Source organism: Aythya marila (genome assembly GCF_965140915.1).
Source record: "Aythya marila genome assembly, chromosome: 7".
NCBI lineage: Eukaryota > Metazoa > Chordata > Aves > Anseriformes > Anatidae > Aythya > Aythya marila.
The window spans coordinates 6,181,118-6,207,809 of NC_139048.1; the positions used below are offsets into that span (position 1 = coordinate 6,181,118).

At 43.8% G+C, this 26,692-nt stretch overlaps 2 protein-coding genes across 2 annotated transcripts in view; one reads left to right on the forward strand and one right to left on the reverse strand.

The window, feature by feature from the left end:
• The window catches only part of EIF3A (eukaryotic translation initiation factor 3 subunit A), a 32,605-nt gene extending 11,713 nt beyond the window's left edge, over window positions 1–20,892 (forward strand). Inside the window, exons 8-22 of the mRNA XM_082764205.1 lie at window positions 967–1,071; window positions 1,874–1,972; window positions 2,544–2,660; window positions 2,984–3,169; window positions 5,950–6,297; window positions 6,846–6,950; window positions 7,819–7,932; window positions 8,198–8,320; window positions 8,943–9,096; window positions 10,087–10,271; window positions 11,853–11,944; window positions 15,339–16,156; window positions 17,495–17,669; window positions 18,087–18,256; window positions 19,616–20,892. Of these exons, the coding sequence (XP_082620331.1) occupies window positions 967–1,071; window positions 1,874–1,972; window positions 2,544–2,660; window positions 2,984–3,169; window positions 5,950–6,297; window positions 6,846–6,950; window positions 7,819–7,932; window positions 8,198–8,320; window positions 8,943–9,096; window positions 10,087–10,271; window positions 11,853–11,944; window positions 15,339–16,156; window positions 17,495–17,669; window positions 18,087–18,256; window positions 19,616–19,857 (3,033 nt within the window). The 3' untranslated portion in view covers window positions 19,858–20,892. The remainder of the gene's footprint in view (window positions 1–966; window positions 1,072–1,873; window positions 1,973–2,543; window positions 2,661–2,983; window positions 3,170–5,949; window positions 6,298–6,845; window positions 6,951–7,818; window positions 7,933–8,197; window positions 8,321–8,942; window positions 9,097–10,086; window positions 10,272–11,852; window positions 11,945–15,338; window positions 16,157–17,494; window positions 17,670–18,086; window positions 18,257–19,615) is intronic.
• A 3,542-nt stretch (window positions 20,893–24,434) lies between these two features.
• NANOS1 (nanos C2HC-type zinc finger 1) lies at window positions 24,435–26,032 on the reverse strand. The gene has a single exon (XM_082765425.1). It carries the CDS (start codon window positions 25,968–25,970, stop codon window positions 25,197–25,199), a length of 774 nt encoding a protein of 257 aa, XP_082621551.1. The 5' UTR covers window positions 25,971–26,032; the 3' UTR covers window positions 24,435–25,196.
• Window positions 26,033–26,692: the final 660 nt, after the last annotated feature.

Below are 26,692 nucleotides of genomic sequence, written 5' to 3' on the forward strand. Positions count from 1 at the left end.
TAGAAGTACTGCGCCTAGTTAAGGGATGGCAGTTTCAAAATTAAAACGGCTTTGTGGTTAATGGTTAACTGTAGCTTACGTTATAGCATGTTATAGTTAAAAATTGAGGTTCACAGGAAGGACTGTTTGGAAATGGTGATAATGAGAGGCCTGAATCCTTGTGTGCAGTACAGAGCAGTATTTGGTGTTGTCCTGTATGTCACCCAAGAAACAAATGTTGTCTTTCTGAAACTCTGAGGGGTCTGAAAAGTGTTGTAAACCACAACTTTTTTTTTTTTTTTTTCACCCTGCCTCAGAGGAGAGGCCTATTTATTTATTAAATGTAGTTCCAATAAGCTCGGGGCAGATAAATAGTGGAGCATAAGGACTTAGCTTATTATGAAAACATCCTTTTGTTTCATTAGAAGAGAGGCCAGATCTATCTGTCTTCAGACCCTTCTGGGCACTCACGAACAAATTAGGCATTCAGTCATAGATCTGTTCAGAGGATGCTTGAATTTCTTGCAGTCATTTGCATACATACCTAAAACTTACATTCAAGGTTCATTTTACTGTTTATGTTGATTTTTCTTCTGGAACTTCTCTAGTTTGCTTTAAAAATACAATTTAAAATGTTAGTTATTTACTTATGAACTGAGTCGTATGGTTTTTAGTTTGGATGTGGGCCTACATCTGTGTGGTGGGACTGTAGGACTCTAATACGTTGAGGGTGGCACTTCACTCTTAATAATCACTTTTCTGTTATGTTTTATCTAGTTTCCCATTGTTAAATACGGTTCACTGGTATAGTGTACAATTAGTCACTATAATTAGAAATATTTTAATTAAAAAGTCAATGACCTGTATTAAGAGGTACGTGTGGTGCCTATTCAACTTCTGAAATACAAAATTCTTAAAGAATAACTATTTGTTAATACTGCATTTATTTTGAGATATTTATGTGTGTTATTTTTTGGTTGATGGTAGGTGAGGTTCAACGTAGTGCAGTATGTTGTTCCCGAAGTGAAGGAACTTTATAATTGGCTTGAAGTTGACTTTCACCCACTCAAGTTATGTAGCCGTGTCAGCAAGGTAAGTTTTGTAGTAACAGTATGTAGTAACTGTTCTTGACTAACGGTATGTTACTTAAATACCAAATTATGGTAAATATCAGCTCTCTTTTTCTGTTGCCAGAATTTTCAGTAGGAGGTTTTGTTTGGTCAAATTCCATTAAAATTGTACATGTATAGTAGCTGGCATATGTAGCACACTAGCTTATTGAAGTAGCATAAAAATTCATTCAGACCTCTAGGGTGCTCTGTAAGGGCACAGAATTTTAGAAAATATATCTGAAGGTCTTGAGTGTGGAAATGCTACTGAGGTAAATGTTACTTAAATATGAAGGAATGAGAAAACCGTGTGAAGATGCAGGTTGTGCATACAAGTGGCTTGTGTAAGAAGTGGAAAAAATACACCATAGACTTACCATCTGAACTATAAAAACTATACCATAGTTTTTGCTACCTAAATTTAGTATATTGGGAATTATGAGATCTTGTTGACTTTGTTAATGTAAATTCTGCAATTAATGAAGCACTTCACGTTCTTTTTCTTTGATAGTGGGAACAAAGATACTTGAGGTGCTAAAAAGAACTTGAAGGTAAATTAGCAGTGTGGTTAATGTTGCCAGTACTGTCAGTCACCTTCATACAAAAAGTGTTAGCTATCATAAAAGTGTTCTGATAAAAAGATTGACTTTGGTGAAACAACCTAGTATCTGGACACAAATGCTGTTGTTACATGAGCTGTAGAATGGAGTATTTAAGGCTCAGTACTTTAATGTTGAAGTTTTAAGTGTTGGTGCAGATTAAGTAACTTTTTAGAATTTTGATAGGTTCTCAACTGGGTGAAAGACCAAGCTGAAAAGGAACCTGAACTGCAGCTGTATGTTCCTCACCTGCAAAACAATACCATTCTTCGCCTTCTGCAACAGGTATGAATAAGGAAAATGTGTGTTCCTAAGTGTGCGCAAGTTAGAAAATGCTTTGGAAGAACACTAAACTGGAAACTTCCATGCTGAGCTAAATTGCTTCTGTCAACTAGAAGACCATTAATATTTCTAAATACTTTTTCCAGTGTACAACCCATATCTTCAGGTTTGTACATCATTTAGGTACAGCCAAGGTAACTGTACGTTGTAGTGGTTGAATACAGTGACGCAGTTTTTTGCCTAGATTTTCTTCGTGACAGATCTATGAAGTTTTATTTAAGGTAATCCATCATGTCTTGAAACGTTTTGGAATAAGGTTTGGGTGTGTGTTTTTTTTGGTCTACATGTTCTATGAAATGCACATTTCATTGACCTGCTTTCCTCATAAGTGATGAGCAGTGTTATTTCTGGTGTGCTAAAGAAATCTTTAAAGGCTAATTAGCAGCATAGCTGCGTGTAGCTACTGCTGCCAGTCTCCTTTATACAAAGAAGCCATGTGGGAATGGCTTTTAATCTTAGGTTACATTTGAATACAGTACTGAAAGAAAATCCTAATGTTTCTTTTCATATATAGGTGGCCCAGATTTATCAAAGCATTGAATTTTCTCGTCTGGCTACCCTGGTTCCTTTTGTTGATGCTTTCCAGCTGGAACGGTGTATTGTCGATGCAGCCAGACACTGTGACTTGCAGGTAAGCGCTGTCAAAGTGCTGCTGTGAAGTAGTGTGTGGATTCATGGGTATTATGTTGAATGACAACTAGCTGCTAGACATCAAAGACAAGGAAGATAGTGATTTTTAAAAAATAAAACATGGAAATTAAGCAGAATTTATTCAGTGCTATTTTTCTTCTACTAATTTGGCATTTCCCTTAGTTTGCGAAATGTTTTTAAAATTAATTTCTGCTTTGTTGACCTCCATTGGTCATAGGCAGAGCAACAGAGGAAGCATTTAAAAGCAATATAAATAATACAGTCATATTTTAGTTTTCACACTCTGTTTTTTTTTTTGCAAAGGTTCGCCTTGACCATACTACCCGGACACTGAGTTTTGGCTCGGATTTGAATTACTGTACCAGAGAAGATGCTCCACTGGGCCCTCAGCTACAAAGCATGCCTTCTGAGCAAATTAGAAATCAATTGACTGCGATGTCCTCAGCTCTGGCTAAGGCTCTTGCAGTCATTAAGCCTCCTCACTTGCTGGTAAGTAATCCTAAATCTTCTGAAAACATTGACGAATGCTGACATTCCCCCAAGTGTGTTGTGTGATGTTTACCAGTTGCCCTTATGCAGCCTTTTATTAGTTTTGGCTTGTCTGATCTGCTGCTAATTCCAGTAAGCTGTTTTCTGTGCAGTGGTAATGAAATTGTTACCGGTGTCCCCTCTCTTCAGAACAAGTACTTTCTCCTTGAGGTGTTAATATAGACAAATGCAGCATAGCATTAATACATTTGTTAATGACCAGATATCCTTCTGCATCTGTTGCGTAACTGTTCTAATTAAAGTCTTCTGCTGTAGCAAGATAAATTGGTTTTGAAGTTGTGAGATCATACTAGAATGTTACACCAAGAAGTTGCTTGGTTTGCTTTTCCGTGACATAGGAAAGGCACTGAGCTCTCTAATGATTAATTTAATGGGATGCTGCAAGGATCTGAGTAGATGGGTTGGTGCTTTGGTATATTTGCTTATTTTCAGAAGTGTGCTGCTTCCTTTTCAGAGCACTGTGATAATGATCTCTGATACAGTTTGTATTAAATGGAGCTCATTATCGACATTGTGCATTAGGTAGAAATGTAAGCTAAGAACTTGACACTTTGTAATAGCTTATTTTCATGAGTGTGCTCTCTCACATTAGATGTCTCCCTTTTTTTTTTTTTTGACGTTTTTTCTTCTAGAAGTGCTTTTATGCTTCTGAAGAGCAAAGGATGATTCCTAAATGCACCCAGCTAGTTAGTATTTGGTCATAACTAAAATAATGTCAAAATGTACATAAGAGGCATGAATTTAAATTGCTGGTTTTGCATATCAAGTTTAGAATATACCATGCAATAACTTAGCCATAGCTGGGTCTACAGAGCTAAGGCTTGTTTAAAATTTTGCATGCATTTTTTGAAAATCCAGAGCCTGCTGCCTGTTTTCTTCCTGGAGAAACTGGTGTTTTAAAGAACCTGTAATGTGACTTCATAGTGGAATCTAAAAACATGAACCAAAGATCCCACAGCTGAAGAACTGACTTGTCTTTCCCTCTCACTGGGGCTGTTGGACTCAAGGTCGGACTCACTGATGAGCTCACATTTCAGGTCCTACAGAGCCCTGTAGGAGCGAGGTGTTAGTCATGCTGGGATTGCCGGCGTGCTTTGGTTGTGGCAAGCTTAAACCTTCACTTCCCTTTAAAGAGCAGGGGTAATTTATTTCCTTTGCTACATGCTTATGAAAGAAAGATTGTTCAGCAAATGTAGAGAACAATTTTTCCTTATTGGAAAAAAGGCTGATGGCAAGATGTCCATATAGGATGCTCTATCCAAGTTGGAAATAGTAAGTTATATTGCTAAAATAAAAGCACACAAAGTAGGACTGTATCAAGACACCAAATATTAGCTTGCTTGTGTTAGCTTGAATGTACGTCAGCTGTTTGTAGTGTTTAAGATCAGAATATTTCATGTAGGTTTTCCCCTAAAAAGAGTTTTATTCATATGAATTGTTGGTTTAAATAAAATACGAATAAAGCATATTTTATCTTTAATAGATAGAAATGACAGGTAGTCTTCTACCTTACGTGTCAGTATGATTAGCTGAATAAGACATAAACTTGATAATGTGCTTGATAGTGCTAGCATAATTACTAGTATTTAATATTGATCTGTGTGATTGGAGAAGCTTTAGAACAAATGGATGTCTGTTGTTCACTATTCAGATAAAAACTTGAATTTTCAAGTGGATAAAAACTCCTACATTTCTGTCAAATTTATCACAATTTGCTAAGTCATTAATTTCATCCGAGGCTTTTTATTTTAGTGTGTCTGGCACCCTCATTAATCTTTAAGTGCTTGCAGATCTGCAACAAAGTAGGGATGTTGCAGTGTTTTTGTTTAATGCCCTGGAAGGGGCAGATTACTAAAAATACCTCTGAGCTAACTCCCATTTCATGACCAGCACGACTGAGTGCTTGCTGTGAGCTAATTATGCTGCAGTGTTTGGTGCTTGCTGGAGTGGTTAAAATGGGCAGCACCCTCCGTTAGCAGTCAGACCTCGCCAAGTGCAGAGTGGGAATCTCTACAAAGAGCATACAGGCAGCTCTGGAGCAGAATTGTGGAGCGATCAGAAGGACACTTAAAGAATGGTCTATATGCAGTCAAGTGCTTTTCATAACTTAATTAAAATGGATTTACAATCCAATGCTTATGCCTAAATTCCTTACTTACCAATGTAGCATCTCATAGATAGCGCTTTGTTTCAATTCGGATATTTTTCTCTTATGCTAGTATGTTTAAAACAAAACCAAAACGCGTTAAAAACAAAGGAGTTTATGGTGGCTGATGATCTGAAGAGTCTCTTCCAACTAAAATGATTCCCAGAATCTATGAAATACACTACATGCAATGCTCTATATTACATACGTAGAGAGAAACAAGATGGGTCGTCCCCCCCTTTCAGGTATAGAGTCTTACCTACCGCTAGCATATATGTGTGCAGTATTTCTGAACAAAGTGTGAAAATACCACACCTAAAATAGGTACTGCAGGACATTGTCTGATACAGACAGCTTTTGACTCCATTTGCACATGGTTCTGTTGAGTTGACACTACCTTGTTTGCCACATGGATGAGTGATTAGATTTGCCATTACAGTTGCATATCAATCGAGTTGGCAAGGCTGGGGAATAAAATTAATTTTGTGATTTCTTTGAGAAGCATTTACTATGCTTTCTGCCTTTTTAAAGAGATGCTACATTCATCATTGTCTTATTCATAATTTAAATTCAGCAAGAGAAGGAAGAACAGCATCAGCTGGCAGTCACTGCCTTCTTAAAGAATTCGAGGAAGGAGCATCAGCGAATTCTTGCACGTCGTCAAACTATAGAGGAAAGAAAAGAGCGTCTTGAGAGTTTAAACATTCAGCGCGAAAAAGAAGAACTGGAACAGCGTGAAGCAGAATTACAGAAAGTCCGGAAAGCTGAGGAAGAGAGACTGCGCCAGGAGGCAAAGGAGAGAGAAAAGGAACGTATCCTGCAAGAACATGAACAAATCAAAAAGAAGACTGTTCGGGAGCGCTTGGAGCAGATTAAGAAGACTGAACTGGGAGCCAAAGCATTTAAAGATATTGATATTGAGGTAGGCAACTTATTATTGAAGTATTGAGTAATTTTGTATTTATTTTTTTTTGCTTGGCTGATTGAATTTCATATTTTTTTACCAGTTTAATACTGTAATTGGTCTTACAAACAGTCACCAAGAATTAAGAATGTCAGTTTGGCACTTAAATGTTTAAGTTGCTCAGCAATTTAAATTGAGCCTTAATGCTGAATTTGGATGGGATCTATTTTACCTGGAGGAATGAAATCCAGCTGGTTTTATTCCTCCCTCCCTCTTCCTCTCTGTGTTGTTGAAGCAGTGTCTGATATATGAAAGAGACCTTCAGATCCCGTTTTATTGTGCCTGGATTTTGTCTCAATTAAAAATCAGGATACGAATGCTTTATAGAACTTTAAAAATGAAATAAAAGTTACCCAAAAGAGAGGAAAAGAGGTTGAGAATGCTTCTGATGCAATCTTTTTCAAACTTATGGGGAAAACTGCAGAGGCTTAAATAAATAGCTAAATCTGCATTTGTGACAAAAAATGTTGGTTTTATTTTGTATTGATAACTTTACTTGGCTCCAGGATCTTGAAGAATTGGATCCCGACTTCATTATGGCTAAACAAGTTGAACAGCTGGAGAAAGAAAAGAAGGAACTCCAGGAACGTCTGAAGAATCAGGAGAAAAAGGTATGAACTACTGAGGGCACAAAGCTGTGTATGCAACATTTTAGTTAGTGGTTGTGAACTTGAGTTTGTGTTGTATGTATGAACATTTTGAATACCATTTTTAAAATGTATGAAGCTAAAAAGTAAGTGCATTGCAAACCAACTGAGTTTCTAGGATCGATGCACAAATTCATTGTACTTCGTGGAGTTGATTTGAAATTGGGCCCTTAAGCTGTGTGAGAACTGGGTCGTATTTGGGAAAACTTGTAATTGGAAAGTCTTCAGAGAAGATGAAATGCCAGGAGAAGTTGAGGCCATTAGAGGAGCTAAATTAATTGTATTATTCCTTACTGAAGCAGAGGAGAATCCCTTGATAAAGTCCTAGCTTGCAGAAGAGGATCTGCCTGTAACTTGTATAATACTAAGTGTGAGGAGTGTCCGGCCAGAGTAAATAAAAATATACAACCTGTGTGAGGTGAAACTAACCGAGGGCTTCCACATGTTTTCAAGAATGAACCAGAGGTTATATGACACTGAGATAATTCAGTTCATGGGAAATTGACTTGCTGCTAGAAAGCTGTGAGTGTGATGCCAATTAATTCTTCGTGAGGGGGAGCTGAAAATCAGTGATGCTGAGAGACTACTGGGAGGACTATGGTTACGTATACCTGCTTCTATTGCATCCTTTCCTTGGAATGTGCTTAGTTACATGTGCTCGAGCCAGGTGTTTGTTTAGATGCAGCTTTGAGCTGGTCCAGTGTGTTTTTTTTTTTTTAACAAAGATTTATTGGAGAACTTTCCAGATACTGTTTTTTTAGGAGATTGTTGATGGTTTTCTTGCACGTTTCTTTGCATTATGACATCCTAAAGGTATGTTATCTTTATTTAGATTGACTATTTTGAACGAGCAAAGCGCTTAGAAGAAATTCCTTTAATAAAGACTGCCTATGAGGAACAGAGAGTACGTGATATGGAGCTGTGGGAGCAACAAGAAGAGGAAAGGGTAAGAATTTTTATTCATGTGATAAAATCTGTTAGCTGCGAATGAAAAATAGAAGTTTGGCACTGTCTTTTTCCTGGCTCAACCCAAGAGAAGAAGGGAAAAGTTGGTATGAAAAATTAAGAGTTAGCTTTCCCATTTTATTGTGCCAGTGGGCAGCAGCCTCCTTTGGGTTGGGTCTAAAAGATAATTTGTAGTGACTGAGATAGACTGATTGCAAATATCTGAAGTAAAATCTTACTACATAACTTTTTCTTACCTATTTTAGATCACCACTTTGCAGTTGGAGCGTGAGAAAGCCCTTGAGCATAAGAACAGACTCTCAAGGATGTTGGAGGATAGAGATTTATTTGAAGCCAGGCTCAAAGCCTCACGACGAACAGTTTATGAGGTACGTGGCAAATGGTATTGTAATCAAATGTTGCTGTAAAGCAAGGAGCTCAGCTTATGACTCACTGATTCTTCATGAAAATCACAAATTAGAATCTACAATGGCTCACTTGACTAAAATATCTTTCTTGCACCCATTCCTCGGTATTACTACTAAAAATTTACGGCAACTTCTGAAACAGCTTATGTGGAAAAGGAGTGCCTAAAAGATAGCCTTCGTTTCTTGCTCTGCTTTTCAAAAAGTCTGCATTTTCTGAGAGTGGTAGCTTTGATTATTTTGTTATGTTGCAGTAAGAACTGGTTCGAAAAAAAGAAATCTGTGTATAAGTAACTGTATATGATTCTCTGCTATAGGTATAGGTAACTTACTGAGGTCAGTAACCAGGTCATGTATTTACTTCCCTTAAATGCAAATACAGGACTGAAGTTGTACATACTCTGTCTTATAAGTAGGAGTACATTCCCTTATACCAAATTTGCTGCAGAAGAAGCTTAACATGGTAAACAGTAATACATTGCAGTTAGTTTATTTTTCTCTACAACTTTATTTTACAATTCGTATAATTGTCCACCTCTTAAACATGACGATTCTGGTGTTTTCAAGTGTGTTTTTTGTATTTCAGGATAAACTCAAACAGTTCCAGGAAAGGCTAGCAGAAGAGAGGCGTAATCGTTTGGAGGAACGCAAGAAACAACGTAAAGAAGAAAGACGCATCACTTATTACAGAGAAAAGGAGGAAGAAGAGCAAAGATTACGAGAAGAACAGCTGCTTAAAGGTATGATTTGAGGATATTATTTTCTTTTCTGATTTCCCTGTTTCCACAGTATTGGAGGAAGTCTTCTAATCTTCAGTCAGTGGTAAAGGCTCTGTTAGTTGCTGTTACTTACTTTACCTTTGCATTTTACCTGAATGCGTGCTTGTACAGCACAGAGGTGAAGGCAGAGCTTCAGAGGGGAAAGGAAAAACGAAAGCACATGAGTGCTTCCTGCCCTCACATTCCCTCAGACATGAAGAAAGGAGGAGATAAAGTAAAAGGGAGGCTAACGAAAAATCAAGTTTTTGATTTTACTCATTTAGCTTGCGTTCTGACACCTTTTTTGAACACATCTGAAAGAGCAGAAGGGGAATATTGGTGGCAGATCAAGAACCCAAGACTTGTAAACAGCTCATGCAAATTGCTTTGTGAGCTGTTTTCTCTGGTAGACCATTTCAAAGCTTTCAGAAGAGGTGATAAGTAACCTGAGGTAAATTTCTGTCCTACTTATAACTTGGATTGCAACGAAGATTTTTTCAGTGCGTATTCATGATCACCCAATATTTAAAAATGAGGAAATAAATCCAGGGGTCCTGCATATCAAACTTATGATCATAGTAGCTGACATTTTCTTTGCCCTCGTCTAAGAAAGAGATCCCCTACTATAGTTGATGTACTTACTGATACTTTAGGTGGCATGTTTGTGGTCCGTACATCTAAGTAACACATGGATATTAGAATGTTTTTCTTAGTATCCTAGCTAGTAGCTATTGTTCAAGTTGTTAGGGTCATGAATGTATTAAGGGTTCTTTTCCTATTGCGTTGGAATTAGGATACTTCCCGAAAAGATTGTGGTTAAACATGTCTTGTGTAATGCTTATTGGATTTTTATTTTTTATTTTTAAAAGGAAATGAGTCAAATGGGAAGGGATTGTTTTTTGTAACCTTTCTTTGGATATAGCAAAGTAACATAATTTGTAATACATTCTTCTTATTTTTCCAACTCTGCAGAGCGTGAGGAGAAGGAACGCATAGAGCGGGAGAAACGTGAGCAGGAACAGCGTGAATACCAAGAGCGTGTCAAAAAACTGGAAGAACTAGAGAAGAAGAAACGTCAAAGAGAAATGGAGATAGAAGAAAGAGAGCGTCGTCGAGAAGAAGAACGAAGAGGTCTGGATGACCCATTTTCGAGAAAGGTAGGTAAATACTTGCAGGTGTGTTTTGACTCCTTTTTCTGTGGATTATTTGGAAAAAGTTGGAAACGCTAAAATAAGACGTTAACAAAAATAGGTTGTGACACAAGTGACTAATAGTTAAATTATCAGTGTTCCTTTCAGCTCCTTACTGGGATCTGTAATAAAGTAAAGCAAAGAAACTACCAAATCACCAGGTTGTTCAAAAACTAAATAAAGAATAAAGACCTGATGAATGAATAAAGAATTATGCAATAAAATTAAAAAAAAAGAAAGTTACTTCCCTTTTAGAAGTATAAGTATTGGGGAATGCCGTTATTCCAATCCAATGGGAGACAAAGATAAAGTTATTTTGCAGATAAAATCTTTAATGATTTTAGAAATGGAACTGTACTGCAAGCCTTCTAAACTCCCACTTTTTTGATCCTTATCAATAAGAGAGCCAGCTTTAAATTTCACTCACCATAGCCATTATCCGTGTTCAATGAATGCCTCGTTGAGTAGCACTGTGAAAACAAGCAGTCAGAGCTTGTAGAAATCGTTTTGATGATTGTTTACCCGATGGACTGTATTGTCAGTGGTATTTTTCCACAGAAGAGGTATTCTTAGCCATGGGCACTTGACTATATGGAAAAGCTGACTCAAGTTCTGAGAAAGATATCTGTACCACTTGAAAAATGCCACTTGCAGTTCTGGAATTCTTTGTTCTCCCGTGTTTCTTGGGATCATTTACACAAGAAGATAATCAAAAACATTTAGATACATGCTCAGAGTAGTGGATGTGAGATCTTGCCTTACTTCTGTTTTTCTCCGTGTTGAAGCATAAACTTTGTCAAATTAAAACATTTCACGAAGAGCAGTTGCAAACTGGAATACCCTGTTTTAAATGTGTGATTATTTGAAATGTTAGTTTGTGTGGTTTACCTAGCTTGCTGCTTAGGGTGGAATTTAGGAATAAATATCTCCATAAGAAGTAATTTAAATTCTCTTTGCCCGGTGATGGGCAGAGGTGTGCTCTACCTTTAATAAACAAATAAATAAAATTATTGCTCTGCCTTGTATCTAAGCATTTGCGTGAAAGCCTTGAGGCCCCATATTCAGTGCTGTATACAGCCAGAATAAAACGGTCTCTGCTGCATATTGCTTACAGTTTATTCTGTCCCTTTTTCTGATGTGATTAGAAAGCACAAAACAAAAATTAAAAAAAAATCATTTCTACTGCTGTAACTCAGCAGGAAAATGAAATTGTTACATCTTTGTGTCATCAGCTCGTAGCCATGGCTCGCTGAAGCTGTCATTTGTAGGTCTGTTCATAAACTTTTCAGTGTATTAACTTTACAGGCATCCTACCCTGTTAGTAAAATGTGTGGCACAAAGGGATCATGTTTTTAAACAGCCATAAACAACATAGTTGGTTAAGACCATACTTCAGGTGCTCAACCTGCTGATAGTTTAGTATTCCCTACAGCGTAACAGCTGAGCTTTTAATGGCACGGCATGCTCTGAATGGAGTAATGTATATGCTGAAAATCTTTATTCTAAAGTATATAAGATGATGTTCCTAATTTTCTTTGATACATACAGGAATCTCGTTGGGGTGATAGAGGAGAGTCTGAAAGCTCCTGGAGAAGAGGTGGTGAGACAGAATCCGAATGGCGACGAGCTCCAGTGGAAAGGTAATTAATTAGTGGGCTCCTTTTGTTGGTACTACTAACGCTGCACTAGCTGAATGCCTTTACATTTCTGCAAGTTACCCTCTGATTGCTTTGTAAGAATGTTGAAATGGGAGATTTTATCTTGGAACTGATTCAGATAACATTCCTCTTTTGCTTAGGTTAGATATCTGGAGGCTGGCTGAAGGCCTTCTGCACCTGATAAATTTGCTTACTTGGTTTCTTGTTTAATTTAAAATGTTGCGTCCCACTCAGATATTGGTGTCAGTTGTACAAGTACAGATCAGGGAAGGATAACGAACAGGTACAGAGTTTCTGGACGATGGAACTGTTTGAGATTTTCCATTTAGAAAGCTGATGAAAATATTTTAAGAAAGGTAAAAGTCAAAATTCAGTGTCTTGAAAGCCATTCAAGTCCCAGAATGGCTCACAGAGCAAAAATGTGCCATAAACTGAAACTAAGTCCTGAAAGACTGTGTTGAACAGAGAAGGAAGGTTTTCGGTAGGAAGAATATTCAGAAAGTACTTCACACCTTTTTTTAGGTGTTTGTTCACATCTATGCTTTTTAGGTGTTTTGGATATATTCAGTGATAATGAAGACTGTTTATATGGTTTTAGAAGAAAGGGTCTTTAAAATTTGTTCATCATTCTGCTCCGCAAGAGGATGAATTGTGCGTGAACTATTTCTGATGATGCACAGCTAATTGTTTTTAAAAGCCTGTGCAGATGAAAATACCACTGCTCTGATTGGCAGTATGTTTTATTGCTTAATTAGCCTTACAGATTAGATATTTATAAATGTCTAACCTTAAGTTCTGGTGCAGCAATTTCAATCCATTGCAGCTTACCCTGAGTGCAGTGGAAGGAAACCAATTTACTGTTTCCCTCTCCAGTAATTTGTTTTAACGTATTGGAAGAGTATGATCTTTTGATAACCAAGATAGCGTTTCATGCTTTCTTTAAAAGCTGTGCTGCCCTTCTTGGTAGCAGTTCCCTTTCTCTCCAATCACAAAATCAAAAATTGGGATGAAACTCTGAGGTGAAGCATTTAACTACTTGCATAAATGTTTAATGCATCTGTTTATATGCTTCATTGTGATACATTTTTTTCACAACAGAACGATGCTGGTGACACATTCATTTTCCAATCATATATTCAGGTTTTTCTGAAGAAGTGTTATCTTTATTATTACTCAGCTTCCACCCAAATTGAGCTCAGTGGCTGCTGAGGAGGAAAAATTAGGCATACTATGGGTTTCCTTTTGCCTTTCACTAAAATACTGAAAAGAATTTAAATCATCTCTATGGAATTTTAAGTAAAATGGAATGTTTCTCAGTTATTTCCTTTTTCCCAGCTTAGAAAGCTAACAAAAATAAATGGCAATACTCAGGCATAACTGCAGAAGGTGTAATTCTGCATTCTTTAGAAACCCCTCAAAGAACTTCAGTTGGAGTTTAGCCCTAAAAGGAAAACGTGTTGGATACAAACATAGGACAAACCTAGCTGTAATTGAATAAAGTAATTCCAAAATACTTATCAAGTGATGAAGGCAGAGGCATAGAGGACAGGGAATGAGATCTAATCTGCAGCTAAAAGTTGTCTGCAAAACGAGCACACAGGTCCTGGCAGTCGAGCAGCCAGCTGCCCTGTGCAGCCACCCCCAGAGCGCTGCATTCCCCGTGATGGGCGCGTTTCAGTGCTCTTGGTCTTTTCCAAACCGTGACTGGTTACAAGCAAAACCAGATGACAGAAATAGAGAAGAGGTCAGCAAGGACTGGCTGTCTCAGACAACTAGCGGCTGTGTTGTGATATATAACGCTGTGTGTCTCTGGGACAGCACTGGCTTCTTCACAACTAGACTGGAAGTAGTGACATTGATCTGTCAGTGTGCAAGAACGGTAGGTAGCTGTAAGAAGCAAGAGAGGGAAGTAAAATTACTGGTCTTGCTGTGGTAGATACAAAGTTTTGTAAGGGAGAGAAGAAAGTCATTGCCAATATAAAAATATTCCTAATGTTGTAGTTGGGAAAGATGATGTTAACATTTCCTATGTAGGAGTTAAAGTACTACGTAGGAGTTAACTAAAATCTGGTTGTTTTAGCAAAAAAAAGTCACGTTAGGGTGGTGCCTCGTTTTCTCTCTAGATCGCAGAAAATCCTTGCAGTGCTCTGAGGAACTGGGCATTTGCTGGAACAATGAACTGGCAGCTAACGCAGACGTAATGTACGTGGAGCTAACGGAGACGCTGCGAGGGGCAGGGCAGTGCTGCTGGCTGCCAGACCTCAGCACAGCTCCTTCGAGTTACTTCTTGTCTAGAAGCACGTAAGCATTTGCTGATAGTGGTATTAAGCCAAAGTACATGGAAAAGGAGAGCTGACCTCATGGCTCTGCTGTTTGTGGCTGAGTTAAGAGAAGCAACAACAACAAGAAGTTAGGAACCTGTAGCAGCGGTAGGCACTCCGGTGTGAACTTTCCAAATCAGACAGAAACATACTGGGAAAAGCTGCCGGCATGCTTCCAGCTCAGGAAGATCTCTGCGTATAGCACTTCTGGAGGCTGCTGAAACACGGCGTATATGGTGGAAACTGGATTGCATTGCTACCAGTGCCATTCTGTTACGTTCTTTATATTAACGCATCCCTGGTTGTTGTTTCTCTGAGATGTCTCCGGTGGAGTATCGTGCAGGCAGGTTTCACACGTTCTGTGTTTTGCTTATCCGACGCTGTTTGGCTCAGTTTCAGTAAACTTTGCAAGTGGGAGCTGTGAAAGTTTCAAGCAGGAAAGGATGGAAGCTGAAATAGGAACTCTAAAATTGCCACGTGAGGGGAAAAATCTAAAAACAGAGGAGTCGTTCCATTGGCAAATGATAGTTTAAAAATGAGATTATCAAAGAATCCTGGAATGGTTTGGGTTGGAAGGGACCTCAAAGCCCACCCAGTTCCAACCTCTGCCATGGCAGGGACACCTCCCACAGCCCAGGCTGCCCAAAGCCCCATCCAGCCTGGCCTTGGGCACCTCCAGGGATGGGGCAGCTTGTGCCAGTGCCTCACCAGCCTCTGAGGGAAAATTCCTAATAATTTAAAAGTCATAGGATTTAAAAAGTGTTTTTTATTTTCTTTTAAATAAAAACCCTGAAACAGAACCTAGGTATGAATGAATGAATTAAATATTTGTTCGTAGGAACTTTATAAACATTTGTCTACATATCTGTTACTTCAAAATAATCCGCAGGTTTTTTAGAGGAGGAAATTATCCAACAGGAGTCTAAATGGAAATTAATACTTTCTTGTTTTTATCTCACAGCTCAATAGTAGTTGTATCCTCCCTTATTCTTCCAAAACTTAAAACCATCTTCTAGATGTCGCTTTCTACTTGCTTATCCCTTGTGGTTTTGTAGAGATTGGCGTCGAGGAGAACCGAGAGATGATGACAGACCTTTCCGGCGGGGGGACGACCTGCCCCGGCGGGGGGATGACCTGCCCCGACGAGGGGACGATCTGCCCCGGCGAGGAGCTGCAGAAGAGAAGGACCGTCCTTCGGTGGAGCCGAGCGAGGACAGGCCGCCTCGGCGCGAGGGGGATGAAGAGAGGCCACCTCGGCGCGAAGGGGATGAGGACAGGCCGCCCCGGCGCGGTTTGGATGAGGACAGGCCACCTAGGCGTGCTCTGGATGACGACAGACCGCCCCGACGCGCTTTGGATGATGACAGAGGCAGCTGGCGAGCCGCAGATGACGACAGGGGGCCCAGGCGCGGGCTGGACGACGACCGGCCTCCCCGGCGTGCTCTGGACGACGACCGGCCTCCCCGGCGCGGGCTGGACGACGACCGGCCACCGCGACGCGCTCTGGATGATGACCGGCCGCCCCGGCGTGGCCTGGATGACGACAGAGGCAGCTGGCGTGCCGCGGACGACGACAGAGGACCCAGGCGCGGGCTGGATGACGACCGGCCACCCCGGAGGGCGCTGGATGATGACCGGCCGCCCAGGCGTGGGCTGGACGACGACAGGGGCAGCTGGAGGGCTGCGGATGATGACCGGGGTCCCAGGCGCGGGCTGGATGATGACCGGGGTCCCCGGCGTGGGCTGGATGATGACAGGGGGCCGTGGCGCAGCGCGGATGACGACAGGCTCTCCAGGAGAGATGATGACCGGGGGCCGTGGCGCAGCAGCGAGGATTCCAGACCAGGTCCCTGGAGGCCATTTGGGAAACCAGGTAAAATAGCCTCATAAGATAATCTTTCCGCCAAAGCACGCGCTAAGCCAGCCGATAGCGGGGGTGCCAGAGGGGAAACATCTCTGAAAACATCTGTAGTAATTGCACGAATATGAACGCTCCTTCACTTGGTGTAATCAATCCTTTTCGTTCGGCTGAATTAAGCAAACAAACAAAGCACACACAGCAAAATGCAGTAGTGTTTATTGCTCACCTCGAAGATAACTTAAGGTCACATAGTAATGCTGGTATTTACCGTATGCAGAAACAAAACACACAAGTTTAATGCTGTGATGGGAGAGAAACATCACTGGATGAGCACGCCTTGGTCTCTTTCCCTACCCTAGCTGAAAATAACCTGCTAGGAAGGGTTTTGATGCAAGATTCCGGTGGCCTGGGTTTGATAAGGTTGTTATTTTTTAGTGTACAAAACTATTCCAGTTCCTACCATTCCTTTATTTTTTGCTTTTGTGTATACCTTTTTTGAAAATCCCTCTCTGAGCAGCAGTTCTGACTAGCTGACCTTCTGACCTGCGTTACCCTGCTGCCCTGTTCTTGGATGATTTATTTCTAGTTGAAGTCGTGCGGGTGGTGACTGCGACACCTCCTTCCTGATTCTGTTCAGAACTGTTGATGATGGTTGAATGTGATTTTGACTGATTTCCTGGTTCTTTTTATTCAGACTTAAATATTTACAGCTGCCACATCAACTCTCTAAAGCAGACATTAATTCTGTAATTCAAGCTAGTAGCAAAATTAGCATAAGTTGTGATATTTGCATTCCAATAGCTTTCTCCTTCTTCCCATTTTCTTAAAGAAGGCTGTGTAATAAAGAACTCTCATTCATGAGTAACTGAACAGTAGTTCAGGGTGCACTGTGTAGGTACGTAGGGAATGACAGTCATTTTAAAGGAGTGCTTTAAAAAGCAGCAAGTTCTTACAGATTGTTTGCCTAAAATCATCTCGGCTGTGCATTTTGAGGAAGCAGCCTGCAGTCCGAACCACCCCGTTTCCTTCTTCCTCTACTTGCTTTGCACGGGACCTTTGAGGGGATGGCATTTTTCAGCCAGAAAACACAGGGTGTGTTCAGCTCTGTGTTAAACTTGACACAGGCAGTCCTGGCGTGAGGTATTTGTTGGTGCCTTTAAATAAAGCAGTTTCTACGCTGCTTTGTCAGCGCTTCCTACTCAGAAGTGCACGCTTCTGACAAGCATCTTGAGTAGGATGCTCAGGTGATCAAAACTTGGATCAGTTTCTGTGTGGGAAGTAAACGGTTCTTTGCCTATGGTCAGGGACCAGAGGTCGGTCACTCACAGTTCCTCTGACTGTTGCCTACAGGGGGATGGAGAGAGCGCGAAAAGGCGCGTGAGGACAGCTGGGGGCCTCCCCGAGACTCCAGGCCCCCCGGAGACCGCGAGTGGGACAGAGACAAGGACCGCGATGAAAACGAGAAGGACCGTGAATTCGACAGAGAGAGGGATTTTGATCGAGATGATCGTTTCAGGCGTCCCAGGTTTGACTCCTTTGTTTAAACACTTGTTGAATGATTTTCTTTTTTTAAAAAAAAAAAAAAGTGCCTTTCTGTTTAAGAAATAATGGGGTATCACGTAATGAGAGGAGCAGCGGCTAGGTTGTATGAAATGAAGTGCTTTAAGGCAATAAATGGATAGTGGCATTCTGGGGTCTTTTGGTTCTTAAGATGCTAACAGTTTACAGAATGAATCCCAGATGTGTCACTGCTTTCAAATATTTTTCCCCCTGTACATTAAGACAATTTCATACTAGGCTCCAGAAAAAGAGAAAAGATTTTGGAAGTCAGTATATTAAATAGAGACCTGCAGGCCTGAAAATGTGTTGTGATTTATTATCGCTTCTTTCTGCAGCAAAGGTAAAATGCTAATGGTTAGTCATATGTTTTGAATGGCAACAGGGATGACGCTGGTTGGAGAAGAGGACCAGCTGAGGAGAACTCTAGCTGGAGGGATTCAAGTCGTCGTGAAGAATGGGACAGAGGTGGCCGTGACATGCGAGATCGCCGTGCTGATGACAGAGATCTACCCCCCAGAAGAGGACCACCACTCAGATCTGACCGTGAAGAACGTACGTTTGCTTTATCGTTCTAAAGGCTCACATTTATTACAGGTCCTTCACGTTACTCTGGCAGTGCTAGGACGTGGGAAAATAGGAGTAAGTTTTATTTTCAGCCACTTAAACTCTCTTTACATAAAAAGGGAATGGAAAGAAGCTTTAGTGTGTTGAGAACTTCCCTGTGAATCTTTATGTTTCTTACTTTTCTTCCTGCTTTCTGCTATCATAGTAGCAGTTTGCATCTGCAGTAGAAGGATAAGGATGTCTGAAGTTTGCAGTTAGCAGAGCAGCGTTATGTTAGGGGTGAATTAAATCCTTGTAGTTTAACTGTCAAGATAGATGTCCCAGAGAACATTCCTGGCTCCTTTCTCAAAAATGAGGAAAATATTTGCAAATAAGGCCTTATGGGTTTCACACCATTAATGATATTTATTTTTTTATGAATAACCTATTTTAATTATGTACATTAACCAGGTTTAATTATATACGTTCATTTATACTTTGCTGCTGCCTGGAAGAAAAAAAAAGAGTAACAGCAAAGACATTTAGGCTGATATACCACATCTTCCAGTGCTGGACTTGTCCCGTTCAGAAGCTCGTTTGGTTTCCGCCCTGAGTGTTGGTGCTCCCCGGACACGGGCGCTGTCGTGCAGCCGATCTCAGAGAGCAAACTGGAGCACAACATGTACGGGGCTGCCAGCTGGCGGAAGGGCTGAGGGCTCTCAGGGAGAAGATACTTCATGTAAAAAATATATCAAGAACTGTTTCGTTGTTGGAATGTCTGGTTTGGTATTTGACAGCTTTGTTCGTACGCAGCTGGGTTAGAATTTTGAAACTCCTTTTGGTGGAAGTGAAGAATTCTTCACGTAGTGAAGAACGCTGAAGGCCATCGTCAGTGGGGTTGTGTAATCCAGTGTCTGCCTCTGGTTTCAGTAGGTGGAACAGCAAGGTGCTGTCTTCGGAGACACCTAAAGATTTCCACAACTGCTTTCAGTCAGGAATTTTCTGTTTGCAGGGTTCAGTCATTTCTAAGGAGATGCTTTTGTGCTTTTAATTCTGATAATATAAGGATGTATTTTTACATTATAAAACCACGTCCATCAATAGAACATTCTTATTGCAGTTAGTGTTTTAAAGATGACACTTCGGTTGCTCACAGCAATCCTGAATCGAGAAAGAGGCTTGAGTAGTTCCGGGCCGTTACTTCACTATAAAATTAAGCTGTGCATTTGGCTGTCATCTTCATATTAGCTCTTGGCAAGATTGAGAATCAGTAAATCAGACTGTCAGTGCGAGGCTTGTTTGTTTAAACTCTTGCAGGCTGCTGGTTGAATGTGACAAAGGTTGTTTTATTGTCTCTTGTACTTGCAGCAAGCTCGTGGCGGCGTGCTGATGATAGGAGAGAAGAACGTGGAGAAGAACGTGAAGCAGTTCGGCGATCAGCTCCTGCTCCTGCTGCTGCTCCAGCTGCTGCTTCCCCAGCAGCATCAAAAGATCGAGAAAGAGATGGGGAGAAGGAGAAGGGCTCCTGGAAAACAGAAAAGGAGCGTGAGCCTGTTCGTCGTACTAAAAATGAGACAGACGAAGAAGGGTGGACCACTGTACGACGTTAAGTGGATATCAAAACAGTTTAACCAATGTTTTAGCTTTGATTTGATTGAATCCACAGATTATATTTGTGCTTATAAACATTCTGAATTGGAATTCTTTAACAAATGTTTTGAGGTAACATGAAAGCATGAGCTTGAATTACTTACTCATATAGATTGATCATGCACAAAACTCACAGCAGAAGGTTGGAAATTGAATGCCAGTTTTTGAAATTTCAAATGATGCTTATTTCATGGATCATTTGTTGCTAAAATAAAAAGAAGCAAGCCCAACAGCTGTCTTGAGTACTGCTTCTATCTTGCACCAAAACAAGCTGACCTTTTTATTTTTAGTCTTTCTTAATTCGGAATGGGGTATTGTCATCACCGAACATGCATATGAAACCACCTCTGTTCACACAGTGCAATTACTGAAAAAGCAGAGCTAGATCAATTGCCATAATTAGAAAAAAAACAAGGGAGGGGAGATACAACCCCCCTCTTCTTACAATAGGGATCTTTGAGGGCAGGCAGTGTGAGAGTCACATTTTATTACCTAAATTCAGTATGTTCAAATTGGAATTAAATACAACAAACATGAGCATTAGCTACACTGGGATATTTCCTGTAGATTTACTTGAATACATTACATGAAGCCACGTTGCAGTCATTGTTCCAGTACCATATACTGCTGCAGTGTACAACCACAGAACTTAAAGCTTCTACGATTTAAGTGTTTTGGTAAGCATATTGCGATGTATTTTCTGTTGCCAATAGCACAACTGCTTTTCCATTACTGGATAACTCATGCCTTTCAAGGATTTATAAATATTGTCATATTTAAAATGTGTGGTTTTGGAGAAGTTGTTGAATTTTTTCCCCAATTCTTTGTCTTCAGGGTAAATTCTTTCCCTTTCAAAAGAAGTGATTTGTAGTAATGGCTGTGTTGACTTCAATTTTGGGATGCAGATCAACAGTTACTATCTGGTCATACTGAAGCCAGCACAGAACTTGCTGCTGTGTGTTTCTTCGATGATAAATAAACAACTTATGGAATTAGCTTCTACAGTGTCTTGACTTTTTAGTAACTTCCCACATTTTATTTTAATGCCAAATAGCAGTTTAACTTTTTTTTTTTTGTATGCATACCTGGTTTTGTACTGGTTGAAGGAGAAAGTGAGAGGACCTGGGCTAGTTAAACCTTATTTAATTGTAGTATGTGTGAACAAACGTTATAATGTTTCTCTTCTTATCCTTTTCCCACCCTTTTCAGACTTTCCAGCTCGCATTTACTGCTCAGGACAAACTTGTTCTCATTGTCACCTAATCTGAGGGCCAGCTGCTTGTGCCACTGGAGCCTGTCACTTGGTTTGCTGACTGCCAGGATTCCTTCAGATCTGTGATGTTTTATAAACTTTTTTGTGTGCTGCATGCAGTTAAGGGGTCCCAGGGCCGCTGTTGAGCTACCTGTTGCTGTACTTGCACTGGAGCAAGAATTGCAGAGTGACAGCTGTTAAAAGGGACTCCAGGAGGGGCCACCCTCTTGCAGTGAGGTCAGATTGCATTAGGCAGAACCATGTTTGGCCAGGCCTGAAAAGCTCCCAGGATGGAGCCTGCACAACCTTTCAGGGCAACCTCTTCTAATGCACGACTGTTCCCACAGTGAAAAAGCTTCGTTTTTGTCCAGCTTCTACCTGATGCCTCTCACTTTCCTCTCCTACACTGCAGTGAAAAGCCTGATTGCAAAACTGCCTAGTGGGTACTGGCAGGCCCCTAGAAGGGTTCCCCAAAACTTTCCAGTCTCCAGCCTGCCCCAGCCCCTGGTGCTCTTGTTGCCCTCAGCTGCGTGTGCTCCAGTTTGGCCGCATCTTCCTTGTGTGTGCACACAAACTGGAGGCAGCAGCCACGCTGAGGCACACTGAGTAGAGGGGCGCAGCTCTCAGCCTGCCAGCAGAGCCCAAGGCTGGAACACCCCAGCATCACATGGGACTGATGAAAACCTTGCAAGGCCAGCCCAAATTAGATCCTCTGCACTTCCCCTCGTCCACAAAACCAGATGTTTTACTGCAGAAAGCAGCCAAGTTGGGCATTGGGTTAAATCCTTGCTGACTCCTTCCAGTCACTTCATCCTTCATGTGCCCCAAAAGCAGCTCTGAGATTACTTCAGGAGTTTTCCAACAAACTGAAGCCACATCACCCGGCCAACAGCATCTCTGATGGTCCCTTTGGCCTTTTTTGAACACAAATGCAACGTTTGCCTCCAGTCATCAGAGAGTTATAAAGAGTGGTTCCACCTCCAGTTGTATGTTTGTAATTGTATCCCAACAGCCATATTTGCATGGGCATGAATGTAGTCGATGGCCACTGCACCAGAAAAACTTCCAGGATGTGTTTTTAACTTCTTTGAGCATGTAAGAATTCTAGGTATGTGTGCTGGCAAGACTGGGCAGCTCAAGAGATCTGCAAGATGTGAGCTACACAGCCATGCCCATGCATTTATTTCACTGCTTGATCATTTCAGAACACCAACTGCTGTGGCAGAAGTTTGCCAGGACTGGCCCAACTCTAACCAAAAGGCTCTGCAGTTACCGCTCCTGCTCTTCGCAACTCAACGCATTTAGTTGCAGCAGGATGGGGATTCTGCAAGCCATTCCACTTCTTGCTAATCCAAAAGTCCCTTGCTGCAATTTCAGCTTTGTTAGTTTTCCACCATTGGCCCAGAGGACAATTCACTGTTTTTTTCTGCCTCTGCACTTGCAGATTTAGCACCCTGCTCCTCAGAAAAATAATTCAACAATTATTTTTCTCTTCGTGACTGTTAGCAGACTACCTCAGGATGCATTCATCTATGTATTGGGTGGGCCGAGCTGGCACGCCTAAGGGAAGTGAAGGCATTTCACAGCCACAGAGCTTGGTCCTATGGCAAAGAAGCACCCTGAGGCACTGGGCAGCAGCAAGCCAGAGACACCCCCTGCCAAACAGGGCTTTCAGTAAAGCTGTGCGCTCACCTGGCTGCAGCTGAACTGAACGATCTGCGCACCTGAAGGCAGCACTGCCTTACAACAAGCCTGCCTTTTGCCAATGCTCACAGCAGCTGAGGGCCATTATGGGCTGCCTGGTGCTCTGCTCTTCCCTCTCACCAGAGTATCACCATGGAAAAGGTGCCATCGCTTACAGAATGTGGAATATTTCCCTGGAATAAAGCGATTCTCCAAGGATAAGAATTTGGGTTGAGCCAACAGATGTGTAGATGCCTGTAGGGTAAGTGACAGCACCAGGATTTTCTTAGGCCTCTTTGGTGCAGCATAAAGTAGCTTCCAACCCAGGCTGCTTTTAGATGAAGCTGTATGCTGTTCCTAGGATTTAAGTTACTAACCTAAGTTGTTTTCAGTAACTTAAGGAATCAAAATAAAGCTATATGTAAGCAGTATCCTCTGTAATTAAGAGTGACAACAAACAGGCATGTTTCTGCTCACTCAGTGCTGCAGTGTGCTGGAGAAATGGCTCCAGAAATTTACTTAAACAACTCTTCAGAAGTTCAATCTTTCTAAGACAGGGGCTTGTAAAGCTTTAAAGGGCAACTCAACCCAAAGAATGGGCTCCTGCTGGATAAACATGTAATTTCAGGACCTTGCTCTCAGGTTTTTGCTCAGTCTGAGTGCTGTTCCCTCCCCACTGGAGCACGCTGCCTTTCCCCTCCCCTCCCAGCTGGTCTTCCCAGGCACCTGCTCTGCTGCCTTACCTACTGGGGCCTGGATCCCACGCCCAGCGCCACGCAGCCTGCCACGGGCAGCTCCTGGCCCTTCCACAACAGGCCCGCCTGGGGAGCACGAGGAGACTCGGAGTCGTAGGCAGCAGAAGCCACTGGCACAAGGGCAGCTTTCTTCTGACACAGGTCAAGGGAAGGAGCGGGTGCTGCATGAGGCCAGTGCCACCATCCGAGGCAGGGTGAGGTTCTGGTGTCTTGGCAAACTCCCAGGCACTGCAATGGGTCAGTCCCTATGGGGTAGCTTAACCTAGAGAGCAGGGGAGGCAGGGGGGTGTTGCAGACAGACCTCCCACACAGCCCCCTCAGAAAACACCTGAGAGCGCTTTTCTTAGGTCTTTCTTGCTTTTATGTCCGTAAACAGTCAACTGGATTAAAATGCATATACTCATCTTCAAAGTTTCCACAAGAAGCTAACAGAAATACAGAACAGAATTCTTCCCATAGCATTACACTTGAGCTCATTTCCAATCTGTGGTGGATACAGATTAAACATATGTGGAACAGACATCACAAAATCAAACATACCTAAATTCTACCAGCTTACAGGAGCCTGTAGTGCAAGCCTCCCCCCCCCCGAAACGAGCGGCGGTGCGCAGCTGAGACCCCGCACAACGGGAAGGCAGCTGCCCTACAGCGAGCTGTCGCCACAGTGAAGTGTTATTTAATGCAAGTCCCTTTGCAGCCGGTAATTAGCCCTACTGCTATCTTTGGAGCCATCCGATGACGATTTAAGAGACCACTTCCATAGCGAGCCCTTTCCTCCCTGCTCACAGCTGTGCCAGTGCTGCCTCTCGGGCCCCTCCCCAGCCCCTCCTGCTGCCCCCTCCCCAGTGCCCGTCCTCCCACCCCACTGAGCAGCTTTCCAAGAGGAGTTCACACAAACACCCGAGCTCCCCTTTCTGCCAGGACCCGTCGCCTTTCCTCAGCTTCCAGGTGACTCCCTAGGTAAGGCCAACCACAGCGTGACCCCTCCGTGCTGTGAACGCACACATCTGCTCCAGAGCACCCCAAGCCAACTACAAGCCTTGCTGCTCCTCCTCCTGCCTCCGACTCGCACTAAACGCGGTCGTCACATTCCCAAGCAAGCCCTTTGCTTCCTCCTCCTCCTCTCAGACCCTCCCTAAAGCTGCACGCTGCCCACGGTCACGGGTGGCCGTGGGGCAGTGCCCCCAACCAGCAGGGCGCTGGGATGGAGGGGAGGAGGCGCCGCCTGCCGCACCGGGAACCGAGCAGGGGTTCGCTGGCAACTTCCCTCCCGGCTGTAGGATGGGTGTAGGAAACAGCTCAGCTGCTTAAAGACCCCACAAGCCGGGGGCTGGACCCCGACGAAGCCCAGCGCTGCCGACAGGCACCCTGCAGGAGCAGCAGCCGGGCACAGGGGGGCAAGGAGGGGGCCGGCGGCCGCTTCCCCACCCGGGGCGATGCGGGCAGCAAGGCGGAGGAGCACCCCACAGCGGGCGGAGGAGCAAAACCGGGCCGCCCCCTCCTCAGATCCGCCAGGGGACCCTCTTTTCTCCCCGACCACCCGCAGCGGCTCCCACGGAGCCCAATCGGGGCGCCCACCCCGCGCTGCAGCCGCCCGGCGCCCCGCAGCTTAGCGGCCCTTCCTGCCCAGCGCCGCCCGGGCGTGCCGCAGCTGCTTGGCCGCCTGCATTTTGGACAGCGGGCAGTACTTGATGGTGTGGGCATTGTCCCCGCTGGCCCCGCACAGGGGGCAGGTGTAGCGCCGCAGCACCGGGCACAGGACGCGGCCGTCGGGTCCCTTGAGGATGTGCGTGGTGTAGAGGGCCACCGCCTCCTTGTTGTTCCTGCAGAAGACGCACACCTGCAGCTCGGGCTTCAGCAGCCTCCCGGCCGCCCTCGGGTGTGCCGGCAGCCGCCCCGCAGCCACCACCACGCCGCCCCAGGCTCGGGGCGAGCCGGCCCCGGCCCCCTCCGGCCCGGGACACTCCAGCAGCACCGCGGCGGGGCCGCCGCGGCCCGGGAAGGGGCTGAGGTCGGCGAAGCGCTCCTCCAGCAGCCCCTCGCCGTGGTGGTGGTGGTGGTGGCCGCACAGCTCCAGGTCGTGCAGGTCCAGCGCGCCCTCGAAGTACGGCCCCGCCGCCTCTTCCTCCTCCTCCTCTTCCTCCTCCTCCTCCTCGGCCGGCGCCGCCGCCGCCACCACCACGGCGGGGGGCTCGGCAGCGAAGCCCTTGCCGGGCCGCACGGCTTTGGTGATGAGCGTGGCCAGCCCGAGGTAGTCGTTCCACGAGTTGAACACGTTCCCGCAGGCGCTGTGGCTCCGGCCGCCGTAGCGGGAACCCGGCAGGCGCTCCACGGCCGGGAGGTGCCGGTGCTGCTCCAGCGCGCCGCCGGGGAACGCCTCCATGGGGCACGGGGGGCGCCGCCGCCCGCCCCCGCGGCCCCGGCCCCAGCCCCGCCGCAGCTCCGCGCCCGCCGCCGCCGCCGCCGCCTCCTCTGGGAGCGCGCGGCCGCGCGACGCCCTTTAAATAGGGGCGGTGGGAGCGGGAGGGGGCGCGCGCCGCTCTCCCATTGGCCGCCGGGCTGAGCCCCCTCCCGCTCATTGGCTGAGGGGGCGGCGTGGGGGGGCGGGTGGGTGGGTGAGGGGAGGGGAGGGGTGCGCGCAGGTGGCGCGGCACGTGCGCGCGGAGGGGGGCGCGGGGCCGCGCGTGGCAGGGTCGGACCCCCCCCGGTGGGATGGGGGTGGGTCTGTGCCGGGCAACTTCGGGAGTGGGTGGTGGCGTTATGGCACCAAAAACTGCTATCAGTGTCCCAAAAACTACTGCTAGGGCCCGAAAGCAGTTATTAGTACCCAAAAACTTACTCTTGGTACCCAAAAACTACTGTTGGTACTGCAAAAACTACTATTAGTACCCCAAAAAACAATTGTTAGTACCCAAACAATTACTGTTAGTACCCAAAAAGCTATTATTAGTGTTCAAAATTACTACTAGAACCCAGAAAGCTATTGTTAGTGCCCAAAAAGCAATTATTAGTACCCCAAAACCAACTGTTTGTACACAAAAACTACTGTTGGTACACAAAAAACTATTATTAGTACCCCAAAACTACTGTTGGTACCCCTAAAAC

Coding starts and splice junctions, on each gene's coding strand:
- NANOS1 (XM_082765425.1), bottom strand. CDS start 25,970: ATGGAGGCGTTCCCCGGCGGCGCGCTGGAGCAGCACCGGCACCTCCCG.